At 44.8% G+C, this 16,487-nt stretch overlaps 1 protein-coding gene across 1 annotated transcript in view; it reads left to right on the forward strand.

Moving 5' to 3' along the window:
• Positions 1-16,487, forward strand: part of plekha6 (pleckstrin homology domain containing, family A member 6) — a 56,320-nt gene extending 39,833 nt beyond the window's left edge. Inside the window, 12 exon segments of the mRNA XM_034287264.1 lie at positions 1,217-1,312; positions 1,938-2,049; positions 2,372-2,511; positions 5,471-5,638; positions 7,304-7,403; positions 8,781-8,869; positions 8,969-9,124; positions 9,286-9,441; positions 9,547-9,680; positions 10,213-10,370; positions 12,036-12,144; positions 13,703-16,487. Of these exon segments, the coding sequence (XP_034143155.1) occupies positions 1,217-1,312; positions 1,938-2,049; positions 2,372-2,511; positions 5,471-5,638; positions 7,304-7,403; positions 8,781-8,869; positions 8,969-9,124; positions 9,286-9,441; positions 9,547-9,680; positions 10,213-10,370; positions 12,036-12,142 (1,416 nt within the window). The 3' untranslated portion in view covers positions 12,143-12,144; positions 13,703-16,487.

A 16,487-nucleotide genomic window follows, 5' to 3' on the forward strand; every position in this document is an offset into this window, starting at 1 on the left:
AATTCCAGGTCCTGAATGTTTTTCCAGGGTCTGAGTATGTATTCCAGGATATGAGTGTGTTTTCCGGGATATGTGTATCTTCCAGGACCGGAGTGTGTGTTCCAAGTTCTTACTGTGTTCCAGTCTCTGAGTGTGTGTTCCAGAGTCTGAGTGTGTGTTCCAGAGTCTGAGTGTGTCTTTCAGGTTCTGTGTGTTCCAGGGTATAAGTGTATGTTTCAGGGTCTGTGTTTGTTCCAGGGTCTGTGTGTTCCAGGTTCTGAGTGTTTGTTCCAGGGTCTGTGTTTGTGTTTCAGGGTCTGTGTGTTCCAGGTTCTAAGTGTGTTCCAGGTTCTGAGTGTGTGTTCCAAGTTCTGAGTGTGTGTTCCAGGGTCTGAGTGTGTGTTCCAGGGTCTGAGTGTGTGTTTCAGGTTCTGTGTGTTTCAGGGTCTGTGTGTTCCAGGTTCTGAGTGTGTTCCAGGGTATAAGTGTGTGTTCCAGGGTATAATTGTGTGTTTCAAGATCTGTGTGGGTTTCAGGGTCTGTGTGGGTTTCAGGGTCTGAGTGTTTGTTCCAGGGTCTGAGTTTGTTCCTGGGTCTTGTGTGTTCCAGGGTCTCTGTGTGTTCTAGGGTCTGAGTGTTTGTTCCAGAGTCTGTGTTTGTTCCAGAGTCTGTGTTTGTTCCAGAGTCTGTGTTTGTTCCAGGGTCTGTGTGTTTGTTCCAGGGTCTGAGTTTGTTCCTGGGTCTGTGTGTGTTCCAGGGTCTCTGTGTGTTCTAGGGTCTGAGTGTTTGTTCCAGAGTCTGTGTTTGTTCCAGAGTCTGTGTTTGTTCCAGAGTCTGTGTTTGTTCCAGGGTCTGTGTGTTTGTTCCATGGTCTGAGTGTGTGTTCCAGAGCCTGTGTGTTCCAGGGTCTGTGTGTTCCAGGGTCTGAGTGTGTGTTTCAGGGTCTGAGTGTTCCAGGTTCTGAGTGCGTGTTCCAGGTTCTGTGCGTGTTCCAGGTTCTGTGCGTGTTCCAGGTTCTGTGCATGTTTCAGGGTCTGAGTCTGTGTTCCAGGGTCTGTGTGTTCCAGGGTCTGAGTGTGTGTTCCAGGGTCTGAGTGTGTGTTCCAGGGTCTGAGTGTGTGTTCCAGGATCTGTGTGTTCCAGGTTCTGAGTGTGTGTTCCAGGTTCTGTGCGTGTTCCAGGGTCTAAGTGTGTGTTCCAGGATCTGAGTTTATGTCTTCTACCCTGCTGTCCACAGTCTTTGACTACCACCCGGATGGAGTTTGAGGCCTTGGAAGATGAAGTCAATGCTATTCATGGAGACCTGTGGGAGCAACTGAATGCAGGCGGGCAGGTACACAAACACTCTGGCTTTATCAGGACACCACAAGGACCTTATCATCTGAGACAGCCCTAAAGCTTCGGCTGTTTTCTTCAGCCGTAGAATGGAGCTGATTTCGTAGTCTTACCTCCTCACGACCTCATTTAATCCCAGAGTTTCTAGGCCTGTTCTTTGGCTGATTTCTAGCCACTTAACAAGTTGTAATCGGGGCTTGCTAAGGGCCGGCTTGAAACCGTTCTTTTAATCAATAATTTAAAATGCGCTTGCATCCCTCATCAATAATGGATTAACACAAACAAATGTCCATCATGTCCAATGAATCATCATTCTTTTCATGATATCATCTATAATGTAGGAGGTATAGTGGGCGTGGCACATTTCAGAAGATATGTCAGTTTTTCTAGAAATCCTGCTTTGAGGATTCTGAGTGTCCTCCTTACTTCCTAGTGTTTCCAAGAATCAAGGTCCAGAGCCACCTAACTGTACATTCTCCACCATACCCTGACGCGATCTAATGGAGGATTTTACCAAAAAATATTTATTTTCAAGCTATTATGTAGTATTTTAATTCATTTGTTCTTCTCTAACATTGTTCTCCTTTCCTTGTCTTTGCTCCCTGTATCCTCTCCTCTGTCAGAGTGAGTTGGTCCACAGACACATTCAGAAGGAGTTCTGGAGAGTCCAGGATGTGTTGGAGGGACTCCACAAGAGCAACCCTTCCCGAGGCACAGACACAGCCAAACACAGGGGTACGCATTCACCCCCCCCGAAAAACATCAACAACAGTCAGTCAGACCTCCAATACTGACACTTCAACATAGCTATTTATTTCATATTCACTCTGAAATGCAATACAGCAAGAGTAACTACATAGATGTAGATGAATGATAAATTAAAAAATGAGTCAACATGACTACATTGATGAACAACATGCTAACTCCCCGCTCCCTCTTTATCAATCTGTCCTCTCTTCTTCATACCCCAACCTTTCTTTCTCACTCCTCCTTTCTTTCTCACTCCCCCCTCTCTCCCTTCTCTCTTTCTTCTCTTTCCCCTCTCTCTCTCCCACAGTGGCCAGTGGGGCGTCGGGTTCCTTTAGCACCAATAGTCCTGCCAGTCCCCTGAGCTCAATAAGCCTCACCAGTCCACTCAGCCCCTTCTCCCCAGTGCCCGCCTCCCAGGCCTCCCCTACCAAACACCTTGGTCCTGAGGTAAGCACCGCCCCCTCCCACCAACCACTCACCCGTCTGGGTCTCCACCCAGGTCTCCAACCTAAAACCCAACCAGTTCCTCAACCTAACACTCAACTGGGTCCTGACCAAAGTAGTCTGCCAGGCTCTGAATCAAAAACCCAAATGGGTTATGATCTGAATAGACCCGTCTCTGAGCCAATCACCCAACATGGTACTCAAGCTAACACCCGCACCAGCCCTGAGCCAAACACCAAAGGCTTCTGTAGCCCTTCCTTCCCACACAACAGGCCCAGGTCCCTCAGCCCTGCAAGTGCCCTGTACTTATCCAGCAACACCTGTTCGAAAATACACACGCTTCCCAGTATCGCCCAAGCCATACAATACCCTGTAGAGAATAAAGGCACCCAGCAAGAGATGCATATCTCTGAAGCCAGCTGGCACACCTGTAGAACTCCTGATGAAACCCAATCCAGCGTAGATCCCAGAACCGACTTGAGCAGCCCCAACCCTGGCCCCAGCCGAGCCACTGAATCCAATAGTGACATAACGCATCCAGAGCCTCACAGCCCCGAAGACAGTTCCGGAGGTCCACCCAGTCCCCCAACCAAACCGCAAGTCGTTGGCTACAGGAAAGATGTTATCCCAGACCCACCTTCCTATCAGGCTAGCTATCCCGACTTCCTCAGGCATCCACCTCAGCGCACCCACCTGTCTGTCCCAGAGACCCCGCACTCATCTCCCTGCCGAAACCACTGTAGCCCGGATGCCCGTACAGGCCACCCACCTCCGCGACCCAGGAGCAGGGCCCTCCGTCCTGAGTCGGAGGACAAGGTCCACTACCTAGCCACTCCGTCCCAAGGGCCGTCCCATCCACGTCCTCGCTCACGCCCCCTCACCTTCCCCAACAACGAGCTGTATCCTAGTGACGGGGGTTATCCCACAGGCCACGCCCCGATGTCACCACACAGCCATCCAAACAACAGGCCGTGGGTCAGGGTGTACAGGCAGACCCATCTATAGCCATGGCGGACTGTAGTGTACTGGCCTGCCACTTATAACGTCATGGTGCTTTGTACGGGGATGCAGCCTATCTGAATGTGCCAACAGCAACGAGTTAAAGCCGGTGGTTTGAAACAATGTGTTATGTTCTCTGTGGCAGAGTGTTGCACTTTTATTCAGCTTGATGGTTCCTCACCCTGAAAGAAGTCAGTGGATCAATAGGAATGCAATCCATGTTCCAGGTTTCTGCCATAACACACCTAGGTAGTCAAAGTGTGTTCATTTTTCGCATGGCCAAATCCCTTTCAGCTAACAGCAAACCAAAAATATGGTTAATTTCAGGTGATTTTGGTTTAACAATTTTGACATGCTCACGCCCTAATTACCTACGTTGAGTTTTAGTTAGCGGTGGCTAATGATGACATTTGTAATGACTGTTAAAAGAAAATTGAGTCATGGATCTGTTTATCTATGCCCATATTGTTTCAAGGGTGACAAACAAATAATTCTATATCTCGTAAATAGTCAGGGTCCAGCCATTGAAGTAACCCTCTATGAAGAATGTTTACAAGGAAAAGTTAGTCCGGAGTTTTCAACCGGCTTGAAATCTTGTTAAATTGTTATATAGAGCCATTTACATCAGTAGCCTATTTCACTACTGAGAAATCAGAATCAATTATAGCTCTTCTTTTCTTTTGCTTTCGTGGATCTAAGGAGCGTGTCATTGGTTTGAACGGCCAGGCAGCCTCTTTGTTTCTCTCCGATGACCAACACAGAGGCTTCATGTATCTCCTGATTCAGTTTTCCATGATTTGGTTAGAGGCAGATAACACGATAGGCTGATGACAGGTTATTTAAAGCATTCTGGATCATCGATGGCCAAAAACAAAAAGGCATTCTACAGCAGACCGTAGCACTGTCACTTTCAAGTCATTTAGATAAGATAAGAACTTGAAAGGGTCTCAGTTAAATCGTTTCACAAGACCTGCCAATGCTCACACAACCCTCCAAAAACCACATGACACGTGTATTTTTCTACTGAATTAAGTAAGTGAACAAAGCCAACTGTTTGTCATAAATAGTTTGAAGAAAATCTGTTGGGAGGTGGAGTAGAAATACTGCATATTTTCTCTAAAAGTTCCTTCATGGCTTCTTTGGCCATGTGGAACGTGGTGCTGAGTGATGTAGGCCTGAGGGATGATTGGATGGGCGTGTGTAGTCCTGACCTAAACCTCAACCCTATTAAGAAGGTTCTGTAGTATAACCCTGTTTAGCCTCCATCGCCCAACTTCAGTCCTTCTGGATCAAAGTTTCTGTTGGTCTTCTTCTAAGGTGCTTATTTAAAACAACTGATATCAAGGAACATGATAGAGCTAGAGATTAACTGAGCTTTGTTCTATGGTCCAGAAGACACTGAGGCACTCTCTGGCTGAAATTGGATACTCCTGTTAGAAAACCCACGTATACCTGTAGTGTTCTGCCTTCCCAGATATCAACCAACTTCCTCTCTTTCTGTTCGGAATGGAGCTCATACTTTACGCTCACATCAGAATTGTAGTCTTCAACCTCAGAGAATAGAAGCCTATGTTGTCGGCATTATTATTCCATGTATCACTGTGTTGCATAATTGTAGCTTATAGCAGCGTCTGTACTGAAATTGTGGTGCTTCTTTCACTCTTATAATTTCCTATTCAGCAGCAATCAGTGGCTTGTTTCAGTACTAACGGTCTGATTTTAGTTAATTAGTGATCGCATCCACGCTAGCTCTCAGTCCGGGCTTCTCACTGGACGCCTGTGACCCTTCACCCCTGAATTCCATTGGGGTCAGGGCTCCATTCCTCAAATCGTCCCATGATCCTTCTGCTCTGCACTCCGCCTGGCTTTGGTCACACTCCTTGATGCACAGCGCTCTCTCTTCCTCCTCCGCTTGCTCCTTCCCTGTCTTCCTCTCCTTATTCCTCCCTTCTTGTGGCTCTAGGACATTGGCCCACCCCGGCCACCACTTCCAAAATCCTACTACCCCCTGGAGTCACCCCCGTCCCTCCCCCCCTCCGTTCCCCCCCTGCCCTTCGACAGCTCCGCCTGGCTACGCAGCCTGGGCCTGGACGACGGTTACCTTGACGACGAAGAGTCCCACGGCAGAAAGGTATTTGGTGATTTGAGGGTGGGAGGGACTTCCCATTCCTGCCACATCCTCTGTCACGGACCTAAGCAGGTTGATGTTCCCCATAGCTACTGATTCAGAGACAGATTTATTGTTATCCCTCTAGTGGGTGACATGATGACAAGGGGGTGAGTAAGCTGTTCCTCGATCTGTCGCTAAGTGAAACATCTACCATAAGCCAAGTTGGTTAACACTTTATTTTGATAGTCCAAAAAGTGTGTCTGTAGTTGCTCTACATATTATTTTACTCACTATGATTACATTGTAAATACCTATCTACTAATCCTAACCCTTTATCCTGAACCTAACCTTAACCCTTACCCTTTAATTACTTCTTCTAAAGTAGTTGCTTATCAACATGTTGTCTATTGACCATTTTCTGATCATATTGCTCTGTGTAGAACATCAGCAGATGGATATTGAGATTTTCAAAATAAAGTGGAACCCCTGGTTGTAATCCATTCAATAAAAAACACTCCAAGTCCATCCCTGAAATGCTCCCAGAACCCTCAACAGCAGATCACAAACAAACTACATTCACCACCCCGTCATCAATCATACTCCTGTTATCCATTCCAGCGTCGCCCCATCATCTGCTCCACCGTCCCCCATCATCCTCTCCACCGTCCCCCCATCATCCTCTCCACCGTCCCCCCATCATCCTCTCCACCGTCCCCCCATCATCCTCTCCACCGTCCCCCCATCATCCTCTCCACCGTCCCCCAATCATCCTTTTCACTGTCCCCCATCATCCTCTCCACCGTCCCCCATCATCCTCTCCACCGTCCCCCCATCATCCTCTCCATTGTCCCCCATCATCCTCTCCACCGTCTCCCCATCATCCTCTCCACCGTCTCCCCATCATCCTCCCCACTGTCCCCCCATCATCCTCTCCACCGTCCCCCCATCATTCTCTCCACCGTCCCCCATCATCCTCTCCACTGTCCCCCCATCATCCACTCCGCCTTCCTTCCTATCATCTGTCTCTTCTAATTCTACTCTTTCCTCCATTTGTGTGCTCTCCAAAAGCACCTTCACTAGTAGTTATTGTTCTACTTAATGACTTGACTTTGGTCCTCTACAGACTTCTGTGAAGCATTGGACATTAGTACCATTAATAATAATCATAATAATTAATGATAATATAACTACAGAAATGATTCAATATATTTCAATAAAATGCATGGAGCTGTAATAAAGAAAGAGCATTTAAAGCAACAATATTAAATAAATGGCCAGCCTGGGTGCTTTTGGATGCTAGGGGCTCAGTTCAGGGTGGGTGGCAGGTAAGGTAATGAGTGGAGGTGTGTTGTCTGTTGTTGCCAGTCGCTGTAGTGATGTGGATGTGTTGTTATTGTGCTTGTTCCTGTGCTGTGTCTGCCCGGTAGTGCGCATCTTGCACGTCCTATCTATGCCAGTCACTGAGTTCTGGAACCTGACTATATCTTGGAGTAACACCATCATTGCTACACACACTAACAATTATTATCTAATGCCTTTTGTGTTCGGGATAACCACAAGGTCCATATCGACGTAACTGGCTCTGATGCTTCTGCCTGATTGGTGCCAACATTCTCCCGGTGGGTAAATGCCTTAACGCTGATTGGCTGCTAACGTTTTTGCTTGTTCTCCTGCTCTGTGTTGCAGCACAAGTACAGTTACCGGCAGGGTGTTTCCCCGGGAGAACGGACCAATAACAATGAAGTTCAGGATCTTGATCAGGATCGACAGGCCAACATGAATAAAGGTACGGTGGAATCTGGTTTTCTGCCAACAGTAATATCTTATCCAAAGCAACGTACAGCGTGCCAACGTTTTCGTGATGGACCCTGGGTAATGGAGTTCTGGCATGTCATTGGGTCTGCAGAGCCAGTAAAGATGACAATAATGCAGGTGACTGGGTGAGTGGGTACAAATATGTATTGTTCATAACAGGGGCATCTCCGGTCACTAGATCTGTAAAGGAGCTCTCTTTTTTAATGTGTGACCTGTTTCCTAAATGTGCTGAATTTGTGATTCGCACAAGAAGATGGAGGTCAGTGTAGTGGTCAATACTGAATACGGTTGCAAATTGCTTTTTTAATGAAAATATTGAATTTGAATGTACACCAACATATATATTGCCTTGCAAAAATATTTAAACCTTTAACCAATTCCCTTATGTATCTCTGAATTACAAATGGTGTGATAAAATGTCATTTTATTCAATATTTTATTAACTCTGACTCTCAAAATCAGTTATTAGAAGATTACATACATTTCATTTTGGGTAATGTTGCGAACAAAAATTAAAAACTGAAATATGTTTCATGCAAGAATTTTACCCCTATGTAACTATTTGGTTGAGCCTCATTTTGCAGAAATAATTGCTTTAAGTCTTTTGTTAAATATCTACCAGCTTTGTGATGTCAAAGACATTTTGCCAATTCTTTCCTGACATATTTTCTACGGGATGTTTGTGTTGGTTGAATGAAGATTTTGCTTTTAGGTGGTACCTTTAGAGTTATAGCTTCTTTCGGACCAGCCTCCATTCCAGGCCAGCGTTTTGAAGAGCTTCCGATATGCTGGGCTGATGCACAATTGTAAATTATTTTGATCCAGACAATTCGACTGCAATTTTAACAGATCAAAGGTGTCGTGCTATTAGAAGATATAAGGCCAATTTCTTTCTTCTGTGTGAAATTGGATCTTGCATAGAAAATAGGTTGAATACATATTCTAGCAAAAAAAAAATCCTAACAAATATTACATTGCAAAATTTGTTTTTCCTAACAAATATATAAAATATCATCAATATCACATACCGTGTTTTAAAATATAATGAACAGCGCAGAACAGAGTTTCAATGTACCATTTACAATTCAGTCACATTAAAGAATTGGTAAGGGGGTTTGAACACTTTGTCAAGGCACTGTAGTTTAAATTTAAATTAGATTACTAGTTCTCAAGACTGTCTGTACCTTATTAAAGTAAATTATCTAGATGATAACAGACTGAAAGATAAAATGGATCCTCTGTGTGTCTATGTCCTATGGGGTGTCCTTTGGGTAACAGCAGCCATTTGTAGCTATTGGTATGCAACCTTTGTAACCTCTGACCTACTTTTTGTCTCTGTGTTGTCCAGTGGGAATCGTTCCACCCAGGACTAAGTCTCCCATGGAGGACCAAGGAATAAACCGACGCAACGGCAAGGTGCCAAATGGAATCTCCAGGGTAGGCAGCATGTCATACAGGTCTTAATGGAGCCGAACAGGCAGGACGCTGATTAAATGCGTGACCAGGAATCATGACCTTGTCGTTCCTGTCTCCTAGGAGCGTCCTAAGAGTGCAGTGTTTCCTGCAGAGGTCAAGTCCAAGATGAGCATTGAGGAGCAGAACGAGCGTATCCGTAGGAACCAGAGCAGCTCGGTCAGGGACAAGAGGCGCAGTTTGAACTTGGGCAGCCAGGGCGGCGCCAACTACAGAGTGGTAGGCAATTCCTTTCACTCTGCATGTGCAAGTACATGGATTAGCCAGCGATACGTACACTATGCAGACCCCTTGGCTATCCCTCACTGCCTTGCTGATTGGCCGTGTCCTCAGCCGAGCCTTCCCACTTTCTATCCTGATTGATTATTCTGTTTGCCCAGGTGAGGCGGAGGTTGACGGCCCACGAGGTGGACATCAAGGACCTGGAGGCTGCTGTACGAGGCGAGGGGGTGCCGGAGTCCCCTAGAGAGGAAATCGCTCGCCTCAGACGGTTACAGATGGAACCAGACCACTACGACCTGGACATCAGTAAAGAGGTAAGGTAGAAATCATACTGCTGACTGCATAGTGAGTAAACAGCTGATGAATAAAACAGTAGGTGACCAGACCCCATCTGTGACCGTGGCATGATGTGTCCTCAGCTGGCTGCTCCAGACAAGGTTCTGATTCCAGAGCGTTACCTGGATGTGGAACCCAACATGCCTCTGAGCCCGGAGGAGCAGAAGGAGAAACAGAAGAAAGTAGAGAGGATTAAGACACTCATTGCCAAATCAAAGTATGTACAGACTACTGTCTTACACATGGTACTACCTTGTAACACACGGTGCTACTGTATTACACACACAGTACTACTGTATTACACACACAATACTACTGTATAACACACACAGTACTACTGTATGACACACACGGTGCTACTGTTTTACACACATGGTACTACTGTATTACACACAGTACTACTGTATTACACACACGGTACTACTGTTTTACACACACGGTACTACTGTATTACACACACGGTACTACTGTTTTACACACACGGTACTACTGTATTACACACACGGTACTACTGTATTACACACACGGTACTACTGTTTTACACACACGATGCTACTGTATTACACACACGGTACTACTGTATTACACACACTCAACACGTTCTCTCCTAGCATGGTCCTCTGTTTCACATCTGTATTAGTATTAACAGTTCTCTTTTCTCTTTTCCCTACTCTTCTTCGTCACTCTCGTCCCTCCCCTCCACCCACCCTCTCTCCCTCTCTCCTCTTCCATCCTCCCTCTCACTCCAGTCTCCAGAATGTGGTTCCCCTATTGGATGGTCCGACTGAGGGGGGTGGTTCCTATCACCAGGGCAACCCAGAGACGCAGCTCCAGGAGCAGGAGAAGAGAATTGAGATCTCCTGTGCCCTGGCCGCGGAGGCCTCACGACGCTCCCGGCTGCTCTCCGGTGAGGACGCCTCCTCTGCCGCCCCCACCTTGACCACCCGGTCACCACGGTTACCACCCTCACAGTTACAGTTGCCCACCCCGAACCCAGCCCCATCGCCCCACTGCCACTAACGGGGTCCCCCAGCGGAGAGAGGCGACGTGTTGCTGCAACCCCCCCAACCCCCACCCCCCCACCCCACCCCTTTCTTCCTCACTTCTATTACACACATTTATTCCACCAATCAGTCACTTTTGGTCTGTTTGCAGCACAACTCTCCAGCATCAGAATTATTTTTTTGGGGTTTAGACTGAAGGTGATCACTGTCAAACTGTCTTATTGAAAGAAAAATATTTTTGCTTTCATGGTCATGAATTCTTGAAATTCCAGTTCAACCCCTAGTTGCACCTCATTGTCAAATGTGTATTCACTGATTAACCACCCCACCCACTTCCTCCACCTGGCCTGCCACCACTAAACCATATTAAACCAAGCAGAATGAAAGAGAGGAACTTGAATCTGTGTGATAAGAACGTATCTTCATTTTATAAAAAGTTTTCAGTTGCAAACCGAACTATATATATATAAACATGTATATTTAAAATGACTATTTTGGGCGTCAACTACAAGCACATAAAGAATGAATATATGGCCCCTGTGTAAAAATGGGTGAACCAACCCGTTATTTAATCATTCCCGGGTCCCATCCATCCCTGTTTAAGGATCTGTATCCGCTCCAACAGAAAAGGTCTATTAAACCTTGTCCATCCTTATCCTCATCCAAAACAATTACAATGTATCCTCTCAGTTACAGAGCAAAACAGAGATCTGAACTCAGATGTAGAGTCGCCATGTTGACACCAGACATTCCAAAAGGATTTTATTCCATTCCATGTTGCAAATAATCATTGTCCTGTTGTGGAATGTCTAGTTCCAGCGGGGAAAACAAAATACCAAATGTCTGTGTCCTTCACAGTATTCACCACCAACCTACTGCTCCTTTGTCTTCCCAGATAGTCATGTAGTATCTGTTTGCTCAACACCACAGCACAACCTCACCACTGACTGTACATCACTGTCACAGTCTCAACCAACTAAATCTCAGATGACTTCATGAAAATGTATTGAACCTCAGCCTGTCAACTTCAGGTGTTGAGACAAAGGAGAGACGGATGGGTTTGATGTGTCCAATATGACCATTATATTATTCAGCGACATTATTCACCGTAATGTCATGAAACCATCTAGTTTTAACGTATAATCACCCTCGACTGGATAGATCTGCTTATGTACCAGCACCACAGAGCTCAAATCAAAGTGGTATCACAGTATATTCGTCACTCTGGTGTTTCCTCCAGAAAAAGTCTTGATGAATGAATTACCTTAATTATCAAAACATCCTTCCGATATGGCCTGTAGTAGTTTGGATGAAGGTTTTGCAGATCCAGGTACAATGGGCCTCAGCATCTGGCTTCCTCGGTTCCTCAGAGCCGCCATGTCCCCTGTAACGTGCTGCGAGTGATCCTCATGCATGTTCCTCGCTCGACCCTTCCCCTTCAGAATTGCTTCACACTTTTATGTTGTGCTATGCAATACCTGTCAAAATGTTGGACACACACGTGTCCAAACTCTTGACTGCTGCTGTATGTTTCGCTCATCCTCACTTCACGCCTCCATTCATTCCAGCCCAGTGTGCTCCCAGTCCCCCTGCCTCCCCGACCAGCCTGGCCACTCCCCCCTCCTCCGCTGACTTCCCCCGACCCCGCCCACATCATGAAGGTGTGAGTCTGTGAAGGTGAGTTCCCGCCCACCAACCACACCTACCTACCCCCTGACCAACCCCGCCCCCTCTCTCGTCTCCTCCTCCTAACTCACGACCTCTCCGGCACCTCCTTGGTTTGGGCCGAGCTCTCTGTTTTTCCCTCAGGTGATCTTTAACATCGCTCTTTTATTGCTACTTTTTACTGCTATATGCTTTGCAAAATGTATTTACTTACTAAAAAGTGGAGTTTGCTCTCAACGGACATCGTACCAAAATAATTGTATGTATCTCACTAAAAGGCCTTTTCCTAGATATTGTTATCCTTTTAAGGTGTGGAAAAAGATGGACCTATACAATTACAGCAGTGACCTATCTCTTTAAATGTTTTGGATGCATACCATTAAACTTGGGATTGTCTGTCTGTCACTTTTGTACTGATATAAAACATGGGGAGGAAGCAAGTCTGAAGAGATGCTGCTGTTAGAAAGAGTGATGACAGCTGACACAGACATTAAGTTGTGCAGCTTGCACTTGAACACAGTTTTAGATAATTGAATAACTAATCTGTTATTACCAATAGCTTACAGCGTTTTGGCCAATGCATGCATCTCGTTGCCCTAGCACCGTAACACCCTTCCTTTTACAGGGATTTACATTGACCAGAGCACTGTGGTGGTAGTTTGTGCCAATAAGCTTTGAATGAAACCATGCTGCTACGTTCAACACATTCCTAGCAATAAATCCCAGTAAAGATAAATAACTGTTTCCCGTTAGGAGGCTAACGGCCATCACATTCAGCACCCCGTACCTTTAACAGTTAAGTGTAATCACATCGTATGTATGAAATGAGAATCAAGTACCAGAGTGTCTAATGAGTTTATATGTTTAGGAGTTGATACTGGTTGGTTACAAGTATTATCATAATAAGTTGTTTACAAAATGTTCTTGCCAGTCGTGGTCAAAAACCCAAAACCCACAAACTATCCAGATGTTTTGCCTCTAATACGTTTATTAATTCTGTCAGAAAAGGGTCCTGTCATTCTTGGTCAATCGCTGAAAAACCACACATTTTCCTGATGATTTTCCCTGCATTAGGTTTGGCAAAAACAACTTAACATAGCTGTATTACTTTTCATCTTTGGCAAGGTCTCAAATGGTATTTCTCAAAGCCAAGTGCACAAATTGAACGCAGACACAAAATGATGGAACAATCGAACCATGCCGAAAAATGTATGTTGGCTGGTGGATGTTGTGATACGACTCACTAATCCTTGATGTGACATCTATTGACTCTTCCTTAATAACTATAATTTAAAAATAATCCCCAGATTAACAGTGGGACCTCCTGTGCTTAGCAACATTCTTCAGCATCCTGATCCGGGCTGGCCTGGAACGGTTGGCCATTATGACACAATACAAAGAGCTGCCCTGTACTTCAGAAATGATACTTATAGGAGTTCAGATGTGTTTGGACATGAACGATTCTCTCTCTGTACCTCCCTTTACAAAATTCCCACTTTCTCTACATCCATTCCTCCCTCTATTTTTCTCACTTTCTTTCTTTTGTCTTGCCTCCGCTTTTCCTCTCTAGCTCAAGCTCTGGCTGCCGTCACGTTTGATGGAGCATCCTTCTGAGGATCTACTGGAACATGAAATAAAATCCCAAAGAAACTGCTTTTGTTTATTCAACCTCCACAAAAAGTCCCCAACAGAAAGTAGCAGGACGTCCAACTGAGGACATTTTCACGCCAAACAGATGATTGATGGAGAGAATGAAGGGCCACACCTCCCACTCACCGGTAGGAGGGCGCCATGAAGGCACCTTCCTTGGTCAGCTACTACTCTTCTTAGCCCTGGCCGGGCAGAAACAACTGCTCTCCCATGCTGTACAGACAGTGGAACAGCGTTTGGCCAGGAGGCCATGGTTAGAAGGATCACAGGGACATGAGACCCAGGAGGATGTTAGAGTATCGTGACTGATCGGTTCCGGGGGACATTTATCGTACGTGATGCACAGTTCGCTGGTAAGATGAACAGGGAATCGACGGCCGGAGCTGGACTTTAGTTGAAACGACTGGGGAGAGGAAGGTTTTTAGTGGTGCCGAGAGCAGTACAGAACCAATCAGAGAGCAGTACTGAACCAACGAGAGGCTGACGTGTTTTGTATCACAGGGAAAGGTCCCAGGCAAGGACTAGGAAGCACATGGAAAGTTGTTGAAGAGCTACAAAGATATGAGTGGAACAGTACCAAAATAGTAGGAAGAGCATCAGAAAAGAATATGGCCTCATTCGAGCAATGTAGTCTCCTTGACCCCTAGGTCGTTATCTCAAACTCAGTTATACAATCCTTTATGTTTGACTTCCTGCCATTGTCCTCAGAAACCATTAGTTGGTGAGCTGTCTTGCATAGACACTGCGTGTGGCACACTCAACGCATACACACACACACGTACGCACACACACATATATACACACACACGTATACACACACACACACACACACCATCCTTCTTCCCCCAACCTCATAGTTGCAGGGCACAGGTGTACAGCTGTGGTGGAATGAGCCACCCTCCTTTCCATTCAAAATCTTATATCCTGGATGAGGAACCTGCCTAGTGCAGAATGAACCTGGCCTCCCAGCCCTGTACCCAGGCTGGCCTAACCTCTGTGTGTCTGTCTAGACTGTAGCTGCTTCTCTAGATATGAGTACAGCCCATATACCTGGAGCATTAAAGCCATTGGCCTCCTCTTAGTCATTGCTTAGTCACTGATAGGACCTGACTTCAGTGGTACATGGATAGCTGAATGTGTGGATAAAAATATAGAGATACATTTATATAATTATACTATATGGTTCTGTGTGTGGAATGACTTCAATGGGGGGAAAAGTGACCTTAGGGTGGCGTCTGTTGAATCACATCGTGACAAGATGGGTTATCAACCTGCATCCCAGACACACTACGTATCAGGAAGCCAAATGCATTTCTCATCCTTCTGATCAACACATTTTTCAGGGTTACCTCAAAACACGACTTGTTATTATTTTTTTACCTGTTTCACCTGATTCAGATGAGACTGCTAGGCAGAGATAGAAGCATCCTGGCCAGGTTTACGAGAATTAGATTCTGTGTTGGAGGATGTTCCAAGACATTGTAATGTGCCACCTTCTCCTCCCGCTCCTCCTTGTGTCCTCCACGCAGGTTGTTGACCCATCCTAAGCATTTGTATTTGTCTGTTGATAAGGAAAACCTGTCTGTCCGTCGATCACTGTCAGCCAGCGTCTCCAGATTTGATCTGACACATCTGTGAAAATGGAACACTTTCTATTGCCTGTCTTCAATCACTATCCCCTCAAAAATCGTTTTCTTCCACCCCTTCTACTGTTTCTGTTTCATTGTCATTCTGGCTCAGTGATACTGTTGGTTTTGTACAGGAAGATAGACCTCTTTAGATTCAAGCCTACAGGTTTGATGGCGGGTTAAACATTTGTATACATAAAGTAGATTATCAATAGAAATAAATAGAAAAAAGGGTCTGATTGAAATAGCTATATATTTTCTTGTTTTGAGAAAGGGAAAGGTCAAAAAGATGCAGTACATATTTTTTTAGACGCATGGGTATTTGATGACTCAAAGTTAAAACCGATAGGTAAGACTTTTAAAACGTAATCAGGAATGTTTTGAATTTTTCACAATATTGACGGGAATTGATTCTTGATGAAATATTTTTTTTTTAATTTATTGCTTTTAGGAAGGCCCTGGTTGAACATGACTTTGAAAATATAGGTATATTTTGGATGAATTGGAATCAGATGTGTTGGTAGAAACAAAACAGCCAAATGTGGTGTGTCTAATATTTGATAACAATGTAGCATTTACGGCTAATAATGATATGGAGAGATTTAACACATTGGTCAGTGTACATATTTCCAATTTTAACTATGTATATCATAATAATAACAAAGTGTTGCTATTTTGGAGAGAATACACAAACTGCTTGAACTATGCAAATAAAAAAGTTGTAAATCATATGCTCGCTTTAGGAAAACCTTCTTGCAATAAAGTGAATGTTTACACATATATATATACACTATGTGTTTCTTTTAACATACTTTCAAAATATCTCTGCCATACTTTCTAAGAAAATGGTAATCGTATTCACAGATGTTGTTACTGTTGCTTTGATCTTGTTATGGGTGTGGAGTATCACTGCCAAATTAATCATACTACTGAGATTGTTTACTCACCTTTCTGTCTGTTATATTAATAGACATTTACTGAGAATATCATAAGGACTCTATTACCTATATCATTAGGACTTTGTTCAATTCTATCGTATGTGTGTCTGGATAAATAAACCTGAAGATATCATGCAGA

The sequence above is a fragment of the Esox lucius genome, chromosome 17, assembly GCF_011004845.1.
Source record: "Esox lucius isolate fEsoLuc1 chromosome 17, fEsoLuc1.pri, whole genome shotgun sequence".
NCBI classification, from domain to species: Eukaryota; Metazoa; Chordata; class Actinopteri; order Esociformes; family Esocidae; genus Esox; species Esox lucius.